Source organism: Melanaphis sacchari, unplaced genomic scaffold (genome assembly GCF_002803265.2).
Source record: "Melanaphis sacchari strain LSU unplaced genomic scaffold, SCAv2.0 Contig110_pilon_pilon, whole genome shotgun sequence".
Classification (NCBI taxonomy): domain Eukaryota; kingdom Metazoa; phylum Arthropoda; class Insecta; order Hemiptera; family Aphididae; genus Melanaphis; species Melanaphis sacchari.
The window spans coordinates 1,149,594-1,169,516 of NW_020270425.1; the positions used below are offsets into that span (position 1 = coordinate 1,149,594).

Genomic DNA, 19,923 nt, shown 5'->3' on the forward strand with positions numbered 1-19,923 from the left:
TTATTAACCAAAATCGACATTATTTTAAATAGAAAGAATTTTGTATTAAAATATGGACCTTCATCGTCACTTTAAAAGACTGTGCATCTCAAAATAGTATCAATTAAAATAATAATAAAAAGTATAAAAGATATTAAGAACTTTTAGTTGAAAAGGTAGGAATTTAAAGAGACGATGAAAGATCTAACTGAATTACTAATTTTTATTCAGAACTAGTATATGCTTGTTGTGGCTGTACTTGAACTTGTGGTTTTAATTCAACTTCAGTAATTGGTTGTGTAGCAATAGTGATTGGCTGTATGGCATCAGTCACTGGCTGTATAAAATCAGTCATTGGTTGAATAGCATCAGTCACTGGCTGTATGGCATTAGTGATTAGCTGTATAACATGAGCTTCCCGAACTTCATTTTTTGATGGCTCTTCGTTCTCATCTAATGTCAAACCAACAAGATGTGGTTTCAAGTTTTCACATTTCTGCCCTTCTGAAACTTTTGATCCTAGTTCTTTTTTTGGGTCAATAGATATTTCATTGTCACTGTCATCTAAATCAATGTAATCAATAAGGTTTTCTTGTGTATCAAGAATAATATTCATGTTTTCGGTATTTTTATTTTCTTTAAAAACAATCCATGAACCATCAGCTAAAATTTCAATTTCCATACTGTCGTTTTCAAGTTTAGGACTAGTGACGATTTCCAAAAAATAATTTTCTATTCGTATGTCTTCGTATAAACAAGGTTTATTACATGTTGGACACATCCATGTTGGTTTTTTTTCATTCATTAAAATAAATGTACCAGCATCAAAGCACTGTATATGATCACAATGAATAGATTTTGCAGGTATCTTCATCCTTATTTTACCCAGTGGACAAACCAAGGAAAAACGATAAGATGTAGGGACAATATCTGAATCAGAAACTGCCAATTTTTTAATAATATTATTTTTAGTCTCTTCAGAACTCCTCGCTTCTTTTTTTTGAAGTTTTTTTATCAAATCATCTGGACTTAACTTTCTTACAATAAACAATGCTAAAGCGTATCTTTTTCCATCAGGAAACCAATTTACAGTTATCGAGTTTTCAAGCATAGGATTAAGTTTTAAAAAATGCGAGATATTGATAGGCTTGGCAATTCGCCTAGCTTCAACTCCTATTCTATTAGATATTTTAGGTGGCAATGGACATGTTTTATTTCCAATTCGAATACAAAGTTCGAGTGGAAAATAATCAGTTAATTCACCACTATACCCAAATTTTATCTGACAAATTCGAATCTGATATTGAAAAAGATACTCTTTTTTTCCATATGAAATGTCTCTATTCATTGCAATAAGAGTTACTTGATCATTTGTCATAGTATGGGTGAACATACATTCTCTGGAACCTGAAATAAAATAGATATTATGAATACAATTAAGTTAAGAAGAGTAATCATGATGAAATATATACCTTTAATTAAGTTTCCTAATGTACATTTTTCTGTTCCTTCTAGAATAGTTGGGTCAATAATGTTGTCAATAACCTCAAAAAATGGCAGTTTTTTGAACTTGTAATTGGTTACAGTTTGAAGAGATGAGGTTATAACATTATTATTTATACTTGTTGATGCATTCACAGCAAATCTCATTGTATTTTGTTGATCTAAAGGTAATTGGGATGGCACTATAGCATGAGGTTCAGCTGGCTGAAAACTACCTAAAGCATACCGAATGTTATTGTTCGCCATAGTGTTTTCAGGAATGATATTTTGACCAGTAGGGTTTCCATGTACGCCTCTTGGTTTTCTTATTATATACTGTGACAATCCAGGACGGGTCATATGTATTGGTTGTCGAGGAAGATAATGTGGCAGTGGATACATTCTTTGTTGTTGAGGATGATATCGTGGTCGTGGATACATTCTTTGTAGTGGTGTGTGCATGTGACGCATATACATCATCTGTTCTTGTCGAGGATGTATAAAATTGCGCGCACAAAATTCCTTGTACTTATATATTTCTTCTATTTTTGATAGATATGCTACAAAATCAAAGTCATTAGGTCTAGACCTTAACAATTCAAGTGCTCGATTTCTTAATTCAATTCTTCGGCCTTCTTTATTTTGACCAAAAGCTTCTAATAGTCTTTGTAAGTCACTCATCCGGAAACTATCCAGCATAGTTCTATGAACTTTTTCAGAAATACTATCCATTGTTCCTAAAAAAATAAAATAAAAATATTTTAATCAATAATGTTAATAATTAATTTAATATTTTTATGATCAAATAGTAAAATACTAAATGTATTGAGATCGAATCCTTTTTAAAATATAATATAGATTAATATTAAATTTAAAATGTGATTATCAGATAACTTAACCTGATGAAAAAAAATTACTACAATAAAACAAATATTCGAAAGTCTGTCCAGGGAGGGTAATCAATTTAATTTAATTTATTTTTGTTAATGGATAGGATCATTAAATCAAACATAAATATTTACTACCTACAATAAGATTTTTCTCGTAATAATTATATTTCTGATTGTTTTTAACATACAGTAGAGTGTTGATTATCCGTTCGTCAACAATCTACACTTCGAAATGGTAGAAAAAGAAATTATATTCTTATTTTATATTATTAAATTTTAAATTCAATTCATTGTATTATGTTCTGTTAACAATACACACACACACATTAATTTTATCATATTATATTTATAAATTATACATACAGTACATTAGTTATATTTTTAATTAATTATATAAAATATTTAAATTTATGTTCGCTATGTATTTTTAATTATTGTTTGATTATTCGCACCCATCGTAGTCCTACTCAGTCAGGATAATCGATACTCCACTATAATAAGATTTCTGATTATTACCACAATTTTTTTTTTTTTATATATATAATATTAAAAAGGTACTCTTGTGTTATAGGAATTGATTATATACATGGTGATGATTTCTCTTTACCAACTTCATAATGCATAAATGTTATAATTTTTAACCCGCTTCATGTTATTAGAGTATTACGATTTCAATATATTATACGTTTTCGCCGCCGCACCGTGAGCAAAAATAAAAGCGCGCGTTATACGAGTATATTCTCGAAATCATTGAATATGTTGTCAGATATATAAGATATAAAATCATAATAACACCTATCGTCAATTAATAACTAGCGATTTTCTCATCAACCACTATCAACTATCATACTATTATAGTGTTATTACTAAAAATGTTTATCAAATCTTTGTAATATTGTATAAGATAAATTCTCAAACTACACATTTTTACTATTATAATACTATATTAACATTATTAAAATTAAATATTTTAATTTTATAAATAACTAATGAAAAATAGAAAATTGTAAAGCACTAGTCTTTTTTAACTTACACTTTATTAAATAAGAAATTTATAAGAATACACTACTTGAGTAGAAAAAACATGAAATGAGTTTTGGAATTATTTAACTTAATTAAGGTGATAAAGTATAATGTTTAAAAAATAAAAATTAAACATGTTTTTACCAAATACTATAATGTATAGGTAATGTAATTTCAAAATATACTAATGATCATCAATCCAAATATAATTTACTTTATATAAAGGTTATAAAACTAAAGCTTTATGATTGATGGAAAAACAATAAATATAGAAAAATTAAATTAAAATAATACATATTATGTATATATTTCTAAATAAAAAATGAATATAAAAAATAAATAAAATTATAAGACTTGATATGAAGGAAAAAAAAATTAAAAACTACCAACTCAATATTGAAATAATCAATACTAGGTTCTGTAACAAAATATCAGTTATATTAAATAATATATATTTATTTATTTTATCTAATAGATTTTTTAATGAAAATAAAGAAATATATTACAAAATATTTTATTTGCTACTAATGACGTTCGTGGTTTGCAAATTTTCTAACTAATAGACAATAAATAATTGAATAAAATATATTTTTTTACTTCTCTTTTCGAGTTTTCTTTAAAGTACCCATCTCAGGATCATAGTTCTTCATAAATACTTTAATTATTCATAAATTATATCTCTCTTCAATTTTAAATCATTCAAAAATATTATTCTCATCGATTAGATACTTAAATTAACATTTTTAAAACTATTAAATCATTGAATTATGGTTTAGAATTACAATCACACTCTTATGTACTGTAATTTTAAGAATTATATTAAAATATTTAAAATAGTTATACAATTATTACCTGTAATAATATTAATAGTTTTTCTTTCTTTAGATTTGACTGTTTATCAATAGGTACGAAATAAATCTTAACGCGTCTAATTAATGCCAATTTGTTTAACAACTGATACAACTTTGGTTTTGATACGATAACGATACATGCACTAATACTAATTCAAAACCCTCACTGGCACCACCGCCGCCACCTAGGTCAACACTTCTGCGCTGTCGTCGATACTCTCGACATGGTTTTATAATTATATAATTAAAAAACAAATATTATTTATTGGTATAATTTTAAATTTTATTTATAAATAATACATCATGTATTATTTATTGTATATTTGTAAAGATGATAAGACTAATCATTTTATATAATTTTATATTAGAAAGGCGAGTATTGATTTTACATTGATTTTTTTATGTTTGTTATCTTCTTTTGGCTTTTGAAGCATTAAAAATGTTAAATTATTAAACTTCAATATATTTTCTGGTTGAAAAATAAATATAATAAATACACGGGAATCGAAACTAAAAATTTCTTAATACCTATTTTTCTTGATAATTAGAAGAAAAAATGATTGGGAATAACGGAATTCTTACATAAAGCTAATAAAAAAAAAATAAAAAAAAATTGATTTTTTATTTTATTTAACCACCCCTAATAACTGTGGAGTGTGGACTACGACGTCGTGCGTCACTCCGAAAATCGTTCAACGCACAGCTGTTATAGTTCTCATTCTTATATGAGTACTAAGGGTCATTACATCGAGCTAATAATATAAAAACGAGGTAAAATAACACATTACCACATTTATATCCTTATTATATTTATACACATGAAAAATACCCATTAATAACGTTATGTTATTAATATCATATCTCTATTATTCTATAAGAGGCATTCGAAGTAACAACAATATAAATAAATAATATAATACCGGAATAATGTATTAAATCACCACCCGTTTTTTTATAAAGATGGTAATGTTGCGTGTTTGAAAAAGGTAAATTTACAAATTTCAACAAGTGGTAAATAGGGTAAAAATATATATAAATATTTTTTAGAAGTTGTGGTGAAATTGGTTTTTAGACACTCAAACACGATTGTCTTAAAAGCATGACTTGTCATTTTCAAATTATACCAAATATCTAAAATTTTGAGTTTTGAATTTGACAATTATTTTTATAGTTGTTAAGTTTACAATTTATTCGTTCATTCATCTATTGTTCTTTTATTTTAATTTTATGCTTTATTACCTACTTATTTTATACAATTGCCTTTTTTCAAATTTTAAAAGTTCACAAATTTTTTTTATTTGTTATTTGTTACTATACTGTAGAATAACACTACTACAAACACCAATTGACAAAATAAATGAATTGCAACAAAATAATTGGCATGATTTAAATTGATATAGATATTAAATATTAATAATTTTTAAAATAGATATTTCCATGATGTTACAAAATTTTATTGTCATTTATGTATTAGACAGATTCTATCTTATTCGAGGAATGGAGTATTAGAAAATATATTACTTAACTTAACCAATAATTTTTCTTATAAAAACTGATTTCCATGTTATTCAAGTTCCATATTACTCAAATTTTTCTATATGTATTAAAACTAAATGTCAAAATTCTGAAATATACATTTTTATTCTTCCAAGTTACACGCAAATACACAATATGTCGGAGTAGAACGTGCCATCAATATAATCATCAATATTGTTGTGAGAAGCAAAACTGAGTTGACAAAACAAATATAGAAAATGGTAACCCGTGACAACAGATCACACGCCCATTTGTTACCTGGCAACAGCGTGATGTCTGAAATCAATAAATTGCTTCTTAAATGTACCTAGTAACCAGGGAAAACAATTTTTAGATTCACACTTGCTCTGACAATTAAATTTTTAATAAGTTAATATAAATATAAAATCCAAATACCACTGACTCACTGATCGCTGTAACTCGAAAAATACACAACGTATGAACTTGAAATTTCGAATAGAGATTCTTCTCATAATTTCACCGAGCAATAAAAAAGGATTTTAAAAAATGTTGCGTTAAGTGAACTAATTAATAATTTCAATTATTCGTTAATTAAAACGTAATGTGCGGCACGGCACCGGCCGGCTTGAGTTTCAGCTACCTGTAACTCTATACCCATACCGGCCGTGCGATGTATAGATAAAAATTGTTCCGAAAAATGTATAAACAAAAATACACACGGGCAAAGCCGGGTAAATGAGTTATAACTTATAACTAAAGACCGGATTTTGCATAAAATGCATGTTGTTATTTTCAACATCATATACATGCAGTCAATGAGTGTCCACAAATCATTACTTGATTGATTAAATATCAAAATTTTATACTGCATATTTTTGCATATTTTAACAAAAACCGTACAAATATACAAATAAAAACATAGATCATAGGTACGTTTATATAATATTATAATATCAAATATTTTACGTCTCAAAGAATATTCAGACGCTAAAAATAGTTCCATAGGTTGGTTGTACGGGTTTTATAGTGGAGACATGGCTTTACCTCTTTTATCTAATCTTGTTGATAAAATGCCCTAAACAACATAATTTGTACAACAACATATTATTATATTACAACCACTTCTACATTTATCCAAGACAATTATTACGCTGTAGACAAGACGTGAGTGTTGAGTGTACCTACGTGTTTTTTCGACAATAATTATTTTGTAATACACCAATTCATTTTTAAATAGTTAAAATGCCCAAAATTCCAAATTCAAAACTTGCATCAATTAGAAAATGGATTGAACCGTACAATATTTCTGGTGAGGTTTTCAAAATATTAAATAATACAACAGTTTTTTGTCAAAATTGTCAAAAATCAGTAACAGCAGAAAAAAAAATTTCAAATTGATCAACATGCAAAATCATTTTTGCATGAAAAATGTTTAAACAAATCTTCTTCTAAACAAACCTTTGTTCATGAAGCATCAACATCCATAGAAAATCAATCTCAATTTTTCAAAGAACTTTGTAATACATTAATTTCTTCAAACATACCTTTATATAAATTACAAAATAAAAACTTTAAATCTTAGTTATAACTTATAACTAATAAAATTCAAGTGTAGTACCACAGAATATATGTATTATCATGACGCACGATTCGATATTGAAGAGTCGTTGTAATAGGTGTATTAAACTTGATTTCAAAATTCAAATTGCATTTTTTATCAGACTAGAGTAATATTCTTTATAATTATATTGTATATACTAAAGAATAAGCTTTTTTATGTTTCCATTTTATAGCGACACTATTTAATATTTTATGTTTTTTTTTTTCACAAGGTTGTACTAAATACTCCTACAAGTGATCTATTATTCACAATTTAATTTTATTCGTCATTTTAGTCATTTTGAGAAAGCACTAACTACACACGAGCGAAGACGGGTAATTTAGCTAATAAGTTAATATAGTCAGTAATATTATAACAATCCGGGAGTCAAAATGGATTATTTAAAAAAGGGATGGGCAACTGAAAGTAATTAGAGGGCCAATTTTTAGAAAATTAAAATTTAGCGGGCCAGAGTATAAAGAGCAGAAAAAAAAGTTCAAAATATGCATTTTAATTTAGTATTTATTTTGTTTATAATGTGAATATTAACAGTGAAAAGGTTATTGAAAATAATTAAATATAAATAATACTATTTCTAAATACAAAAATACTAATACAAAAAATGTTATAAAAATTAATTAAATTAAATATAAATAATAATATTAGTATTTGTTTAATGTGAGTTTTGAGGACATGTGACTGCTAATGATAACACAGCAAAATCAACTTCTATTTCAGAAGAGGAAACATGAAGTAGGTGGCCTAATGTTTCATCTGTAAGACGATTTCTATACTGTAGACAATCGACTTTAAAATTATATGATGTAATTTGATCATATAACGTGGGCCAGATAAAAAAGGTTCGCGGGCCGCCAGTAGCCCACCCCTAATTTAGAACATACAATGTGTCATGCAATGTGCTTGTAAGACGGAGACAACAATTATTATGCGCAGCTCAAAAAGCGGGGACAAAATACTTTTTCAAAATTCCACGCAAGATTGACTCTGTTTTATGGTTCAATATTATATTTAAATAGCTTCGGAACATTTTGTGAAATGGCGAAAGTTGAACTGTTCAAATTTGGAAAAAATGGTAACTGATATAATCTATGCAATGACTATATATAATTATTGACAAGACTTACTGCTACACGTGTAGTAAACTAATAGTTTGACAAGACTATAATAATTATTTTATTTAATTTTTAAGTATGAAAGAAATCTAATCAAAATAAATAATATGTTTGATTAAATAGAAAAATTTAAAAAAAATTATAACATTCATAAAAATAAAACAAAAATAATTATATTGATAGAAATCTATATGTATTAAGGAGAATCATAATTAAAACCAGGATTTAATATTAAATATATCAGTTTACATAAATAATTAAAAGAATCATATTTATAGAAATTTAATTTTGTTAAATATTTTTAAAATTAATAATAATTAAATTTAATCTAAATATTATTATTTTAATATTTAAATGTTAAGTAATTTGACTATATCTATTTGAACTATGTTTTCATTCTTATTAGTGTTAATATTAAAGGGAATAAAATTGATCTATTATAGCAAAGTTGAAAGTTAAAACACCATCCGTGAATAAGTGTTGGATTTGTTTTCAATATTTTAATATCAAGCAAAATATACTTCTGTAAATAGTGGCCTAGTGTGGTGTGGTGGTTGGCCTCAGACACAATTGTTTTCTGAGGTCAATCATCGTCGGACGGCGTATTTTGCAAATGTAAGTAGTAGGTAGGTACTACTCCGATTGTATTCATTCTGTTTTTCAACAAGTAATTTTATGAATTAATATTTAATACTACAGTATAGATAAAGATTAATTTCAAAATTTAAATTGCAAGAAAATGGATTTTTTTAATAAGTCATAAGTAATCCGAATGAAATTTCAGAAAGGGATCATTCGGATTAACGAGACCCTACTGTATTTTGAAGGCTTCACATTTAAATTATTCAATCTTCTAAAAATGTATTGTTATTACGTTTATACATAGATGATCAAGATAATGTAAAAAGTTTTATTGAGAAATTCGGAAAATGTTATGATAATAATTGGACACAAGGTTAAATAAAGGAAATAATAGTCGAAAGTATGAAATTTAATTTATGAAATTTAAAGTAAAATAAATGTTTGTACAAATTTCAATTGTTAATTTTAATTATCAAGTACTTAGTTATATAAGTAACCAATTTTAATTTTAGAATAATTTATTTACATTTAACTGCCTAAATAAAAATAAAAAAATCACAATCATATTAATTTATAAATTCTAAGTGGAGCAAAGAACGTATATGGATTATTGATTTTGGAATTATGTTTTTTTTATTTTGTCTGTCATTTTTGAAGTAGTAATAAACCTGCTACAATCTTTTACTTTTCTATTACTTTTCTTATATGATTTGTATACTCTGTTACTTGTTAGGATATAAAATTCTAATTTAAGGGGGTCAAAAGTAAAAAATTCTCATAGACTACTATTCTTAATAGTAGAATAAAACAATAATAATAATAATAATAATAATAATAATAATTCATTAATGATAAAAATAAGTAATCTATAATAGCAGCAATTCAAATTAAACAATCAGAGCAACACGTTCTGAATGTACCTTCTACCTAAATTTGCAAAATATGCTGCGTCACTAGCTCTCGGATGTGTGATCAACTGGGTTCTTAATAACGATCAATGGAACACACACATGCATGTTCCAACCTTACAAACAAACCTTAGGTTAGTTTTTAAATTAACCAATATCTTATTTACATACATAATAGAAGAATTATTTTTTACCAAATTCGCTTAATATAATATTTAGCCATACTACCATTTATGATGTACCATGTACCTACTATACATTTATATAAAATTCATATTTCACAATAAATTATAAATTATAATCTTAAAATATCAAATAAATTGTCTTGGTAAATTTCAAAATAAATTAGGATTTGAGTTACCTCATCATCTGCCAATTAACATATAAATTTATCTACTAATTTTTTGGTTTCAAATTTTTTACTTCTTGTAAACACTAAGTACTTAAATTTAATATCAGAAATTTATAAAAAAAAAAATTATTTTATCTTCAAAAATGTATTTATATATATAAGGTAGGTATTAGAGTATTTGTTTTTTATGTTACATTTTTCATAAAAATAAATCGAAAATCATAATCAATACTTATATACTATCTCGTTGTTCCTATATTTACAATATTATAATAGTAAGAATAATTTAAGTCATTCCTAACACATGAATATTAATTAAACATGTTACAATTATAAATGCCAATAATAACTAAAAATAACGCTTTAATTTTTTTTCATATCATCTGTATAAAATAATTATATACCATATATTTAATACCTTGTATAATACAGTTTTATACCACTATATAATACAAACTCGTATCTCTAGATATATCAATATAAATAAAGCCCCCTCCATAAAAATTGCACAAGTTATGCCCATAGGTTAATTCTACTAAATTAATTATTTGATAGAATAACTCCTATTATTTTAAACCGTATGCTAAACCAAGTTAACAAATATAATATATTTGCATATTTAGTAAAATAAAAAAATAATGTTTATAAGTTACCACAAGTAGTATGAAAGAAATTTCGATGAATCACTAAAATTCTGCTAAGTAAAAAATTATATTGTCTTCAAAAGATTGTGTATCGCGATTGATATTCAGTGACGACCAACCAAAACAACAGCTAAAAATAAAATATTTTAAACATATTATATTATTATCAAATAGATTGTAGAAATAACAAAATGTCTAATCTATATAATTATGTTGGTTACATATTAAACTTATCATAAATGTCAACATGGTTATATAATATTTATATGATTATAATCATATACCTAATAAAAATTTATGTTTCAATAAAACACAATACACAACATAAATTAGATACATAGCCTTTTACTTTAATTTAATTTAATTTATTATTTAATATCATAATATATGTATATTTACTTTATTTCAATATAAGATAAATTTTACTTTTAAAATTAAGTATCTTGACCAATATTATGAATATCAAAATGTTCTCAAATTACACACTTATACAACCTAGAAGAAATAGACATTAATAGTGTGAAACTGTGAAACACCATTACAGGATACAATGCTTAGTAAGTACATTGATATAGTAGTTTTTAGCGTACACCAAAAAACATATTGATTGCCTACACAAATTTATTGAAATAAAATAGTGATACACTAAGATTTAACCATATTTTTAAGAGTAACTTAAAAATACACGATAATAAACGAGACTTACTTGGTTAAAGATTAGAATGGAGTACGATTACTTCGATTTCAAACTTGAAAACAAATTGTCATCAATCCACAACTATGTAGTCGTAATACAACAATCGTTTATATTTTAATTTTAAACTATTGGAATCGGAATCGATACCAACAGAGTAAAAGTTCAAAATTTTCACGTAAACTGAGAAACGAAAATCAAGCAAAATGTTGCGTAGGGTAGAAAAAGCGACTAGTAATTCAAACAACTTGTGAGCAAATGCGAGTGTGTTAGATATTAGCCACCGTTAAACGATAAAACCCGAGCACTTTATTTAATATTCGGTTATCTCCTATCATTTATCCTAAAACATATGACATGGCTGGTCATGGCAGGATAAATTGTGGCTGGTTATTACCTGTGGTTTTTACCACTTCTCGTTTGTACCGTTTTTTATCATAATAATTACTGATAATTTATTCGACATTGTATTGTACCTACTACCACAGAACAATATAGAAACGACACTCAATCAGCTGGGCAAATTTAAAATTGCAATAGTTGCATTTTTTTATTATTATTCAGTGTTCTTTCAACAGTTCCAACTAATTTTCAACAATATATTGTTCAGTAATAATATTGATATTATTTATTTATGTGATAATGTATGCCGCGCCCCCTGGAGACCGTGTTCAAGGCCAATGTCACCCGATTTGGTTAATATCAGACAGTGTCTATAGTTTCTATACCCTGCTACTACCTATTCAATATCAAAAACCGACTGGCCTGGTGGGACACCAAGGCAAATTTCGGTGATCCGTTACAATAATAGATTAAATCAACAGATAATATTTTAGAAATTAAAAATATAGTATATGAAATAACATAAGAATATAATATATATAATGCACAAATAAGTATATTAATTATTTGCTCGTATTATTTTAAGTATAATAATAATAATAATCGATAATTTAATAGTATTATGAAGTGATCAAGTGTATTCCTGATAAGCTATTATATATTTTGTTCAGACAATTTAAGCGATGTACAAAATATATATGTATAGGTATATTTAAACAGGAGAATAGCCTATAAAGAAATTTATTTATAAGCTATAATTATTATTTTTGATACTCGGAATAACCAATAACAACAGCACTGCACACAGGTGGTGAAGTGTTCGGTCGCACCTATTATAGACAGCAAAAACAATGTTGTAATGTACCGTAGTTCCATGTTTTATTTTATTTATTTGAGTTAAGTGAGACTAAAATATTATAGACAAGCTAGTTATGTTATTTTTATTTATTTATTTTATTTACCTTAACCCTACACCATACAGCTTTTACAATAACTTAGAATAGATACCAATTTCACAGTTTTTTGAAGCTCTATGAAATAGCATTTTCTGAGATGTTTAAACTGTGTAGTGTAGCTTAGTAATTACGACTTTTGTTTCAACTGCAACTTGTGAATGCACATTTTCATATATGAAAGAGTAAAAAACTATCTAAAGAATTCTATAAATCATAACTTTATGTCCAGCTTAAGTATAATTTCAATCGAGAAGGATAGGTTGAAGCAAAATAATTGAATATAGAAGAAGTTACTGATGCATTTTCTATTCAACATAAAAATAGGAGGATAACGTTAAAATAAATTACATATACATGTATTATAATATTTATACTTATATATTTCAATGAATATTGAATAATTTTATATAAAAATAACATGTTAACATGTTCAAAACTTCAATCTAATTTTTCTCAAAAATTATTAATTATGATTCAGTCATTAATTTAATATTGTTATTTATTATTAATTTATCATGTTTATAATAAATTATAAGTCGGTATAGCTACATTAAATTATAAATTAGTAGTTATTCCATTATAGTTTTATTTTATTATTTAGATAGTTAAAAGTGTATTTGGTAGCTGGCAGGAGCCCAAGATTTTACACATTATTACTTGTTTCTATTATAATATATTGGCCCTTCAGTAAAATTACGTGTTTCAAGTTGGCCCTACAGGTATAAAATCCTGGCGCCATCACTGAGATGCAATGATTGAACTGTTCAAATTAGTTACTAAGATATGTTACACAATTTTACTAACTCATCAATGATATGGGATAAGTTACAAAACATTATGATGGATATGAAGGCATCGATTTCTTGAATACTGTAAAGGAATTGAAGCTTGTGGTTATTATCAAATGTGTTAGGGAATGGGTATATTAGGATTAAAAAAGTTGTTGATTGTTAAAGAAAAAACTAGACAAAACTTAACACGAATTTTGGAATTTTTAATTGTATTCTAATCTGCTTACTTTATTTTATTATATTATTATTTGATTAATACCTACTAAATATTATGTTATTCAAATTTTGGAATTGAAATTTATCATTATTTTGAAATATCTAATTAATACATATCAAGTAATTATTTGCTAAAAATCAAAATTTATTGTAGCCTATGATATTTATTTATTTTCAATATTTTAATTTTTATTATTAAATGAAAAATTTTATAACCTTAAATATTAATCATGCAGAATATTGTAACTCTATAGTACGACATTTTCTTTCTTATTCAATTACATGGAAACAGAAATTTTTATCGGTTCCGTGCAATTCCGCAGAGGACAGGTTTACTGTACACCATTTTTCCTTAATGCGGTCTGTTTAATTTGCAATAATACGATTTTTTCCGTATAAAGTAAATGATCGTTAGGAGAGACGGTTGTTGTCGAACATACAATAAGTATAGAACATTATACACATTTATTATGAAAATATTTTAACAGTTATTATAAATTCATTATTTTAACAATGACTGTTTTTGGATATTAATTTCAATTCCCCATTTACTGGAAATTCCGACAAGTTACAAATTACAACTTTTTTTGTTGACAACTGGTTGATCACGTAAAAATTTTTGTTAGTACCTAAATTTATATATTGTGTATACCTACTTATTACTTATTAGTTTATAATAAAAATTTTAATATCTTCACCCTTCATCAATAATGAATCACCATGTACTTGTTCGCCCAAATGTGTAAATTTACGAAATAACTGCTTGGTCCACACGCGATGTGTGTTATGTCCCCACTCATACTTTCTAATGACCTAAAAGTATCATGAAATAATTGCAACTCCTTCATTGTATTTTATTTTCTATATAATTAATAGTTAGATATTAATTTTTATAAAAAGTTAAAAATTAACTTTGTAATTAGTTAATACTTGGCTTTTACATGTACTATAGCTACACCACTATAGGTATTTCAGTACTTGGATATCATTGAATTAATAATACATTGTAAATAATATAAATTTTAATATTTAATTTAATTTTATATCGTAATATTCATTGAATGAATGTCGAAAAAAGATAAAAGAAACAACACAGTTAGATACTTACATAGCTAATATTTAAACATAACAAAAACAAATATCTATGTATAAAAGCTTAATTATATAAGTAGGTACTAAGAATGCAAGTACCATGCTTACAAAATATTTGTGACACAAATAATAAAATGTAGTAAACACAATGAACATATTGTGCCTTCTCATAAACATCAATAAATTACTGTACAACATTGTTATAGAAATACATAATTGCGTTATTTACATTTCCAATAACAATATGATGTACCTAACAAATATTGGATATAATATAATCTAACCTAATATATTAATTCTATGTTTAAAAATAATTTTTAATATTTTTTGATTAATGAGGTTTTAAAAACATGCATACATATTATTTATTAATAAGATTGATAAAGCTATATGAAACTCAAAAATTGCATTCATTTTCTCGATACACATATAAGTTATAAGATAGAAGGTCATATTTTCTACTTCATGTTTCTTAATGGGATGTATTATTGATGTTTAAAATAATAAGATTTTACTAACAATGTCAGTCTCTATAAAATATAGATATTACCAAAAACATAAATAACATACAACACAATTAAACTTCATGTAGATAGGATACGACAAAAATTCTAAAACTTTATTCTGTAGTATATAAAAATTAAATATACTCATATTCTTGTCAATATATGTTATATATGTTATTGTTCATTTAACAAATGTTTCTTTTTAAACAATCTTTGAAGAATATATTGAAACAGCTGTGCAGCTGTACAGACTCAACTATTATTGCATAACCAAATTACAATTTATTTTAAAAATAATAATTTCAAATTACAAAATAAAACATTCCATATTATTTTAATCAATTTCAAAATTATATCATTATATTATGCGATGGATCATTAACTATAATTTATTTCACATAATACATATTAAAATACTATAAACGATTTAATAAACTAATAAATAACTAAAATTTATATCATAAAAATAGGAGTATACAAAATTCATAATTTCAAATGTTTATAAAACAGTCAGCTATAATTGCACACCATTGAAACCATTACCATCAGATTCAGAGTTCTTCATTGACTTAAAAAACTGTTTATATTAAATCTACCATGTTCTTAAGATTAAATTTTAAATGTAAAACATCTATTTTATATACCTACATTTTACAGTTTATTTCAATAAATAAAATTTACTATTTCATATTTAACATTCTAATTTTTTTTTTTGATCAACTTAAAACTTAAACTAATAGATTGGCCATGAACTATTTATTATAAATAAGTTTAATAAAAACCTAATTTTATATCATAATTATAGCAAATAAACAAAATTCAAATTTTCAAATGTTAATAAAACTGTAAGATTTGATTTTACAACTTTAAAAACATTACTATTAGATTCAGAACACAAGTTTATAAATAAGATATATCCTATTATGTTCAATATCTTAATTTGATATTTTATTTAAGTTATAAAATCTTTATTTCATTTCAGTATTCTAGTTTATTTGTCAGAAAGAAAATTTACTATTTCAAATTAAACCTTCTATTTTTCTTTACCAATTTAAAACTTATACTGTTAGAATAGCAATGAATTATTAAGTAAAATTTGAGCCATAATTTACATTTCATAAATATAAAACATTTATTAATTATAAAAACCTTATTTTATATTCTAATCATAGTAATTAAACAAAATTAAAATTTTTATAATATGTCAATACAACTGTGAATTTTTTAATTTCACATCATTTTATTCATTACCATAAGATTCAGTGTGTAATAATTACTAAAAAAAAAAAAACTCTGCTTTATCCTATAAGTTAATTTGAAATATTTTTTCAACTAAAAAACATCAGTTAATATAATTATCATAGTAGTTATTCAAAATTATAATTTTAAAATGTTTATTGAACTGTCAGTTTTGATTTCAAAACATTCTACTATTTTATTTTTATTTTTTGTGTTATAATTATTATAAGTATACTTTGTCACATCCAATTAGTAATTTGAAATTTTGTTTCATCTAAAAAACAGAATATTCTATCAGGATTGTAGCAGATATTTAAATTAAAATCTTTATACGATAATACAACTATCAGTTTTAATTTCACAATATTCAAACTATATCTATGAGATTCAGAATGAAATGTCAACTTAAAAATATATTCTATTATATTCAATAATTATGAGACTACGTTAACACTAAAAAACATAATTAAACATCAAAATCGCAGTATATATTCAAAATTAAAATTTTTTAATATTAATAAAACTGTTATCTTTAATTTTACAACCTTTAAAAAAATTACCTTCAGATTTAGAATTCATTGTAGATTAAATAACCTTTATTGTAATATTCACCATATCTCTTAGGTTTAAATTTAAAAGGTAAAATCTGTACTTTATATCCATTTCACATGTTATTTCTTTAACAAAATTTACTACCTATTTCATATTAAACATTCTATTTTTCTTTAATCAATTTAAAATGTATACTTCTAAATTAGCCACGAATCATTCAGTATAACTAAGTTTACATTATTCACATTAAATTAAAATAATTCATATATTAAACTTAAAAACTTAATTTGATATCTTATTAGTAGCAAAGGAACAATATTCAAATTTTCAAATGTTATTTAAAACGTAACAGGTTTTGATTTCATAACATTTAATTGATTCCCATAAGATTAATTATGTAAGTAAAATTATAAATATACTGTGTTATATCCAATAAGTAATTAAAGATTTTGCTTATACTAAAAAACATAATATCATGTCATAATCGTAGCAGATATAAAAAATAAAATTTTCAAATGTTATTCAAACAGTGAGTTTTGATTTCACAACATTCTAATCATTCCCATTAGATTCCGCGTGTAATAATAATTACGAGATAAATGTTCTACTTTATCCAATAAGTTAATATGAATAATTTTGAAACAAAAACTATAATTTTATATCATATTTGTAGCAAATATTCAAAATTCAAAATTACTAATGTTAATAAAACTGTCACTTTTGATTTTACAACATTCTAACTATCTCTTATAGTTTTGTTGTCTAGTGTAAATTATAAACACATCATGTTATATCCAATCAGTAATTTGAGATTTTGTTTAATCTTAAAAACACAATATATTATCATAATGGTAGGAATTATTTAAAATTCTAATTTAAATACAAACAAATGTCACTTTGATTTCACAACATTCTACTCATTTCCACAGGATTCATAGTGTAATATAGATTTAAAAACATATTCTATTTTATACAATAAGTTATTTAAGATTTTGTTTTAATTAAAACACATAATATCATATCATAATCGTAGGAGGTATTAAAAAATAAAATTTTCAAAGGTAAATAAAAAGGTTAGTTTTGATTTTACAACATTAAAACTACTCCCATAACATTCAGTATAAAATGTTAACTTAACAAAATTTTCTGCTACAACCAATAAGTTATAAAGACTTTGTTGTAACTAAAAAACTTAATATTTATCAAATCCCAACAGATATTTTAAATTAATATTTTTATATGATAGTATAACTGTTAGTTTTGATTTCACATTTAAACCATTCCTTCAAGACTCAGCATAAAATAACCAATTGTCAAACTAATTACAATTCAAAGTATTTATAAAATAAAAAATAGTATAACTAAATAATTATAATAATGTTTTTATTTTTTGTTACCAATTTCAAATTTATATAAATGAAAAAATAATAGTTTTTATGGACCAGTAAATCTATGTTAATTTTTTTTTAATTCACAAAATTAAAAAAAAAAATGGTTTCGAGGTATACATTAAGAATATAATATTAATTATGAACCAATTATCAAAGTCATAAGTGCAATAAACTTAGTTATGGAATACTTATACACACACACAAACATTGCCTTCTATTTATAAAGATAATAAATAATATAATATTTAATATATTTAAAATATAATATAAAATATAAATATAAAGCAATGCATTAGTTAATTACTAGGTAATTTATAAAAATTGTTTTTTTTAATATAATTTATGTTTATTTGAAAAACATTAAAATATTTAAATTAGTAAAAACGATAATTTTCTTATGTTATATATTATAACCAAGGAGTTATTAATTTTCGTCATCATCAGACCACCATATTTCTGAATTTTCCATCTTAATGTTTATAGTTTTTATGTTGGTTATTAATTGTAATTTTATTTTAGGTACTTCATGAGTTAAAGTTGAATTATTATCCTGCTCACATCCAATATCTTTCAATTCGACCTGCTCACATCCAATGTCTTTCAATTCCACCTGCTCACATCCAATAACTTTCAATTCAGCTTGCTTACATCCATTGTCATTCAATTCGTCCTGCTCACATCCAATATCTTTCAATTCGGCTTGCTTACATCCAATGTCTTTTAATTCAGCCTGATTACATCCAATATCTTTCAATTCGGAAATTCTCATAATAAAATCATTACTTTGTTTTATTTCAGACATTAAGCTATTATTATAATTATTATTATTAGAAGTTAGAGATGGCAAAGAAGAGCTGCTCTTACTCATCAAAGAACAATTAGAAGAGTAAACGTTTTGTTTTGTTATTGGAGTATTACAACCAATTTCTAATTTTTGAACTTCTAATTCAGAGTCGTCACTAATGCAGATATTTTCAGAGTAGTTAGAGTTTAAGGAAAGTTCGTTTGCAGAATTATATGACAGATTTGTAATTGAATCATTAAGAACACTTGAGATATAGGAACTTGACACTTGATCATCTTCTAAAAATACAATATTACTTGGTTCCCTTGGTATGAAAATATTTTTCTAAAAAAACGAAAACAATTAAATATAATTCGTAAATTAAAATAAAGATTTGAACTTACCAAATGTTTTAATTT

The 19,923-nt window shown here is 24.6% G+C and overlaps 2 protein-coding genes across 2 annotated transcripts; both read right to left on the reverse strand.

Moving 5' to 3' along the window:
- Positions 1-202: 202 nt before the first annotated feature.
- LOC112603756 (E3 SUMO-protein ligase PIAS3-like) lies at positions 203-17,356 on the reverse strand. Its single transcript, XM_025352484.1, has 3 exons — positions 17,338-17,356; positions 1,452-2,198; positions 203-1,386 (listed from the first exon to the last, which is right to left on the reverse strand). Exons 1-3 carry the CDS (start codon positions 17,354-17,356, stop codon positions 203-205), a joined length of 1,950 nt encoding a protein of 649 aa, XP_025208269.1.
- A 1,764-nt stretch (positions 17,357-19,120) lies between these two features.
- LOC112603763 (GLABROUS1 enhancer-binding protein-like 3) lies at positions 19,121-19,917 on the reverse strand. The gene is made up of 2 exons (XM_025352498.1): positions 19,909-19,917; positions 19,121-19,849 (listed from the first exon to the last, which is right to left on the reverse strand). The coding sequence occupies exon 2, from the start codon at positions 19,586-19,588 to the stop codon at positions 19,145-19,147; it is 444 nt and encodes a 147-aa protein (XP_025208283.1). The 5' UTR covers positions 19,589-19,849; positions 19,909-19,917; the 3' UTR covers positions 19,121-19,144.
- Between the last annotated feature and the right edge of the window lie 6 nt (positions 19,918-19,923).

What these genes read in the sequence shown, in the direction of transcription:
- LOC112603756 (XM_025352484.1), bottom strand. An exon ending in ATTAGGAAACTTAATTAAAG is followed by an intron (nt 1,387 to 1,451) that starts GTATATATTTCA and finishes ATTTTATTTCAG; the next exon opens with GTTCCAGAGAATGTATGTTC.
- LOC112603763 (XM_025352498.1), bottom strand. Translation starts at nt 19,588, where the DNA reads ATGAGTAAGAGCAGCTCTTCTTTGCCATCTCTAACTTCTAATAATAAT.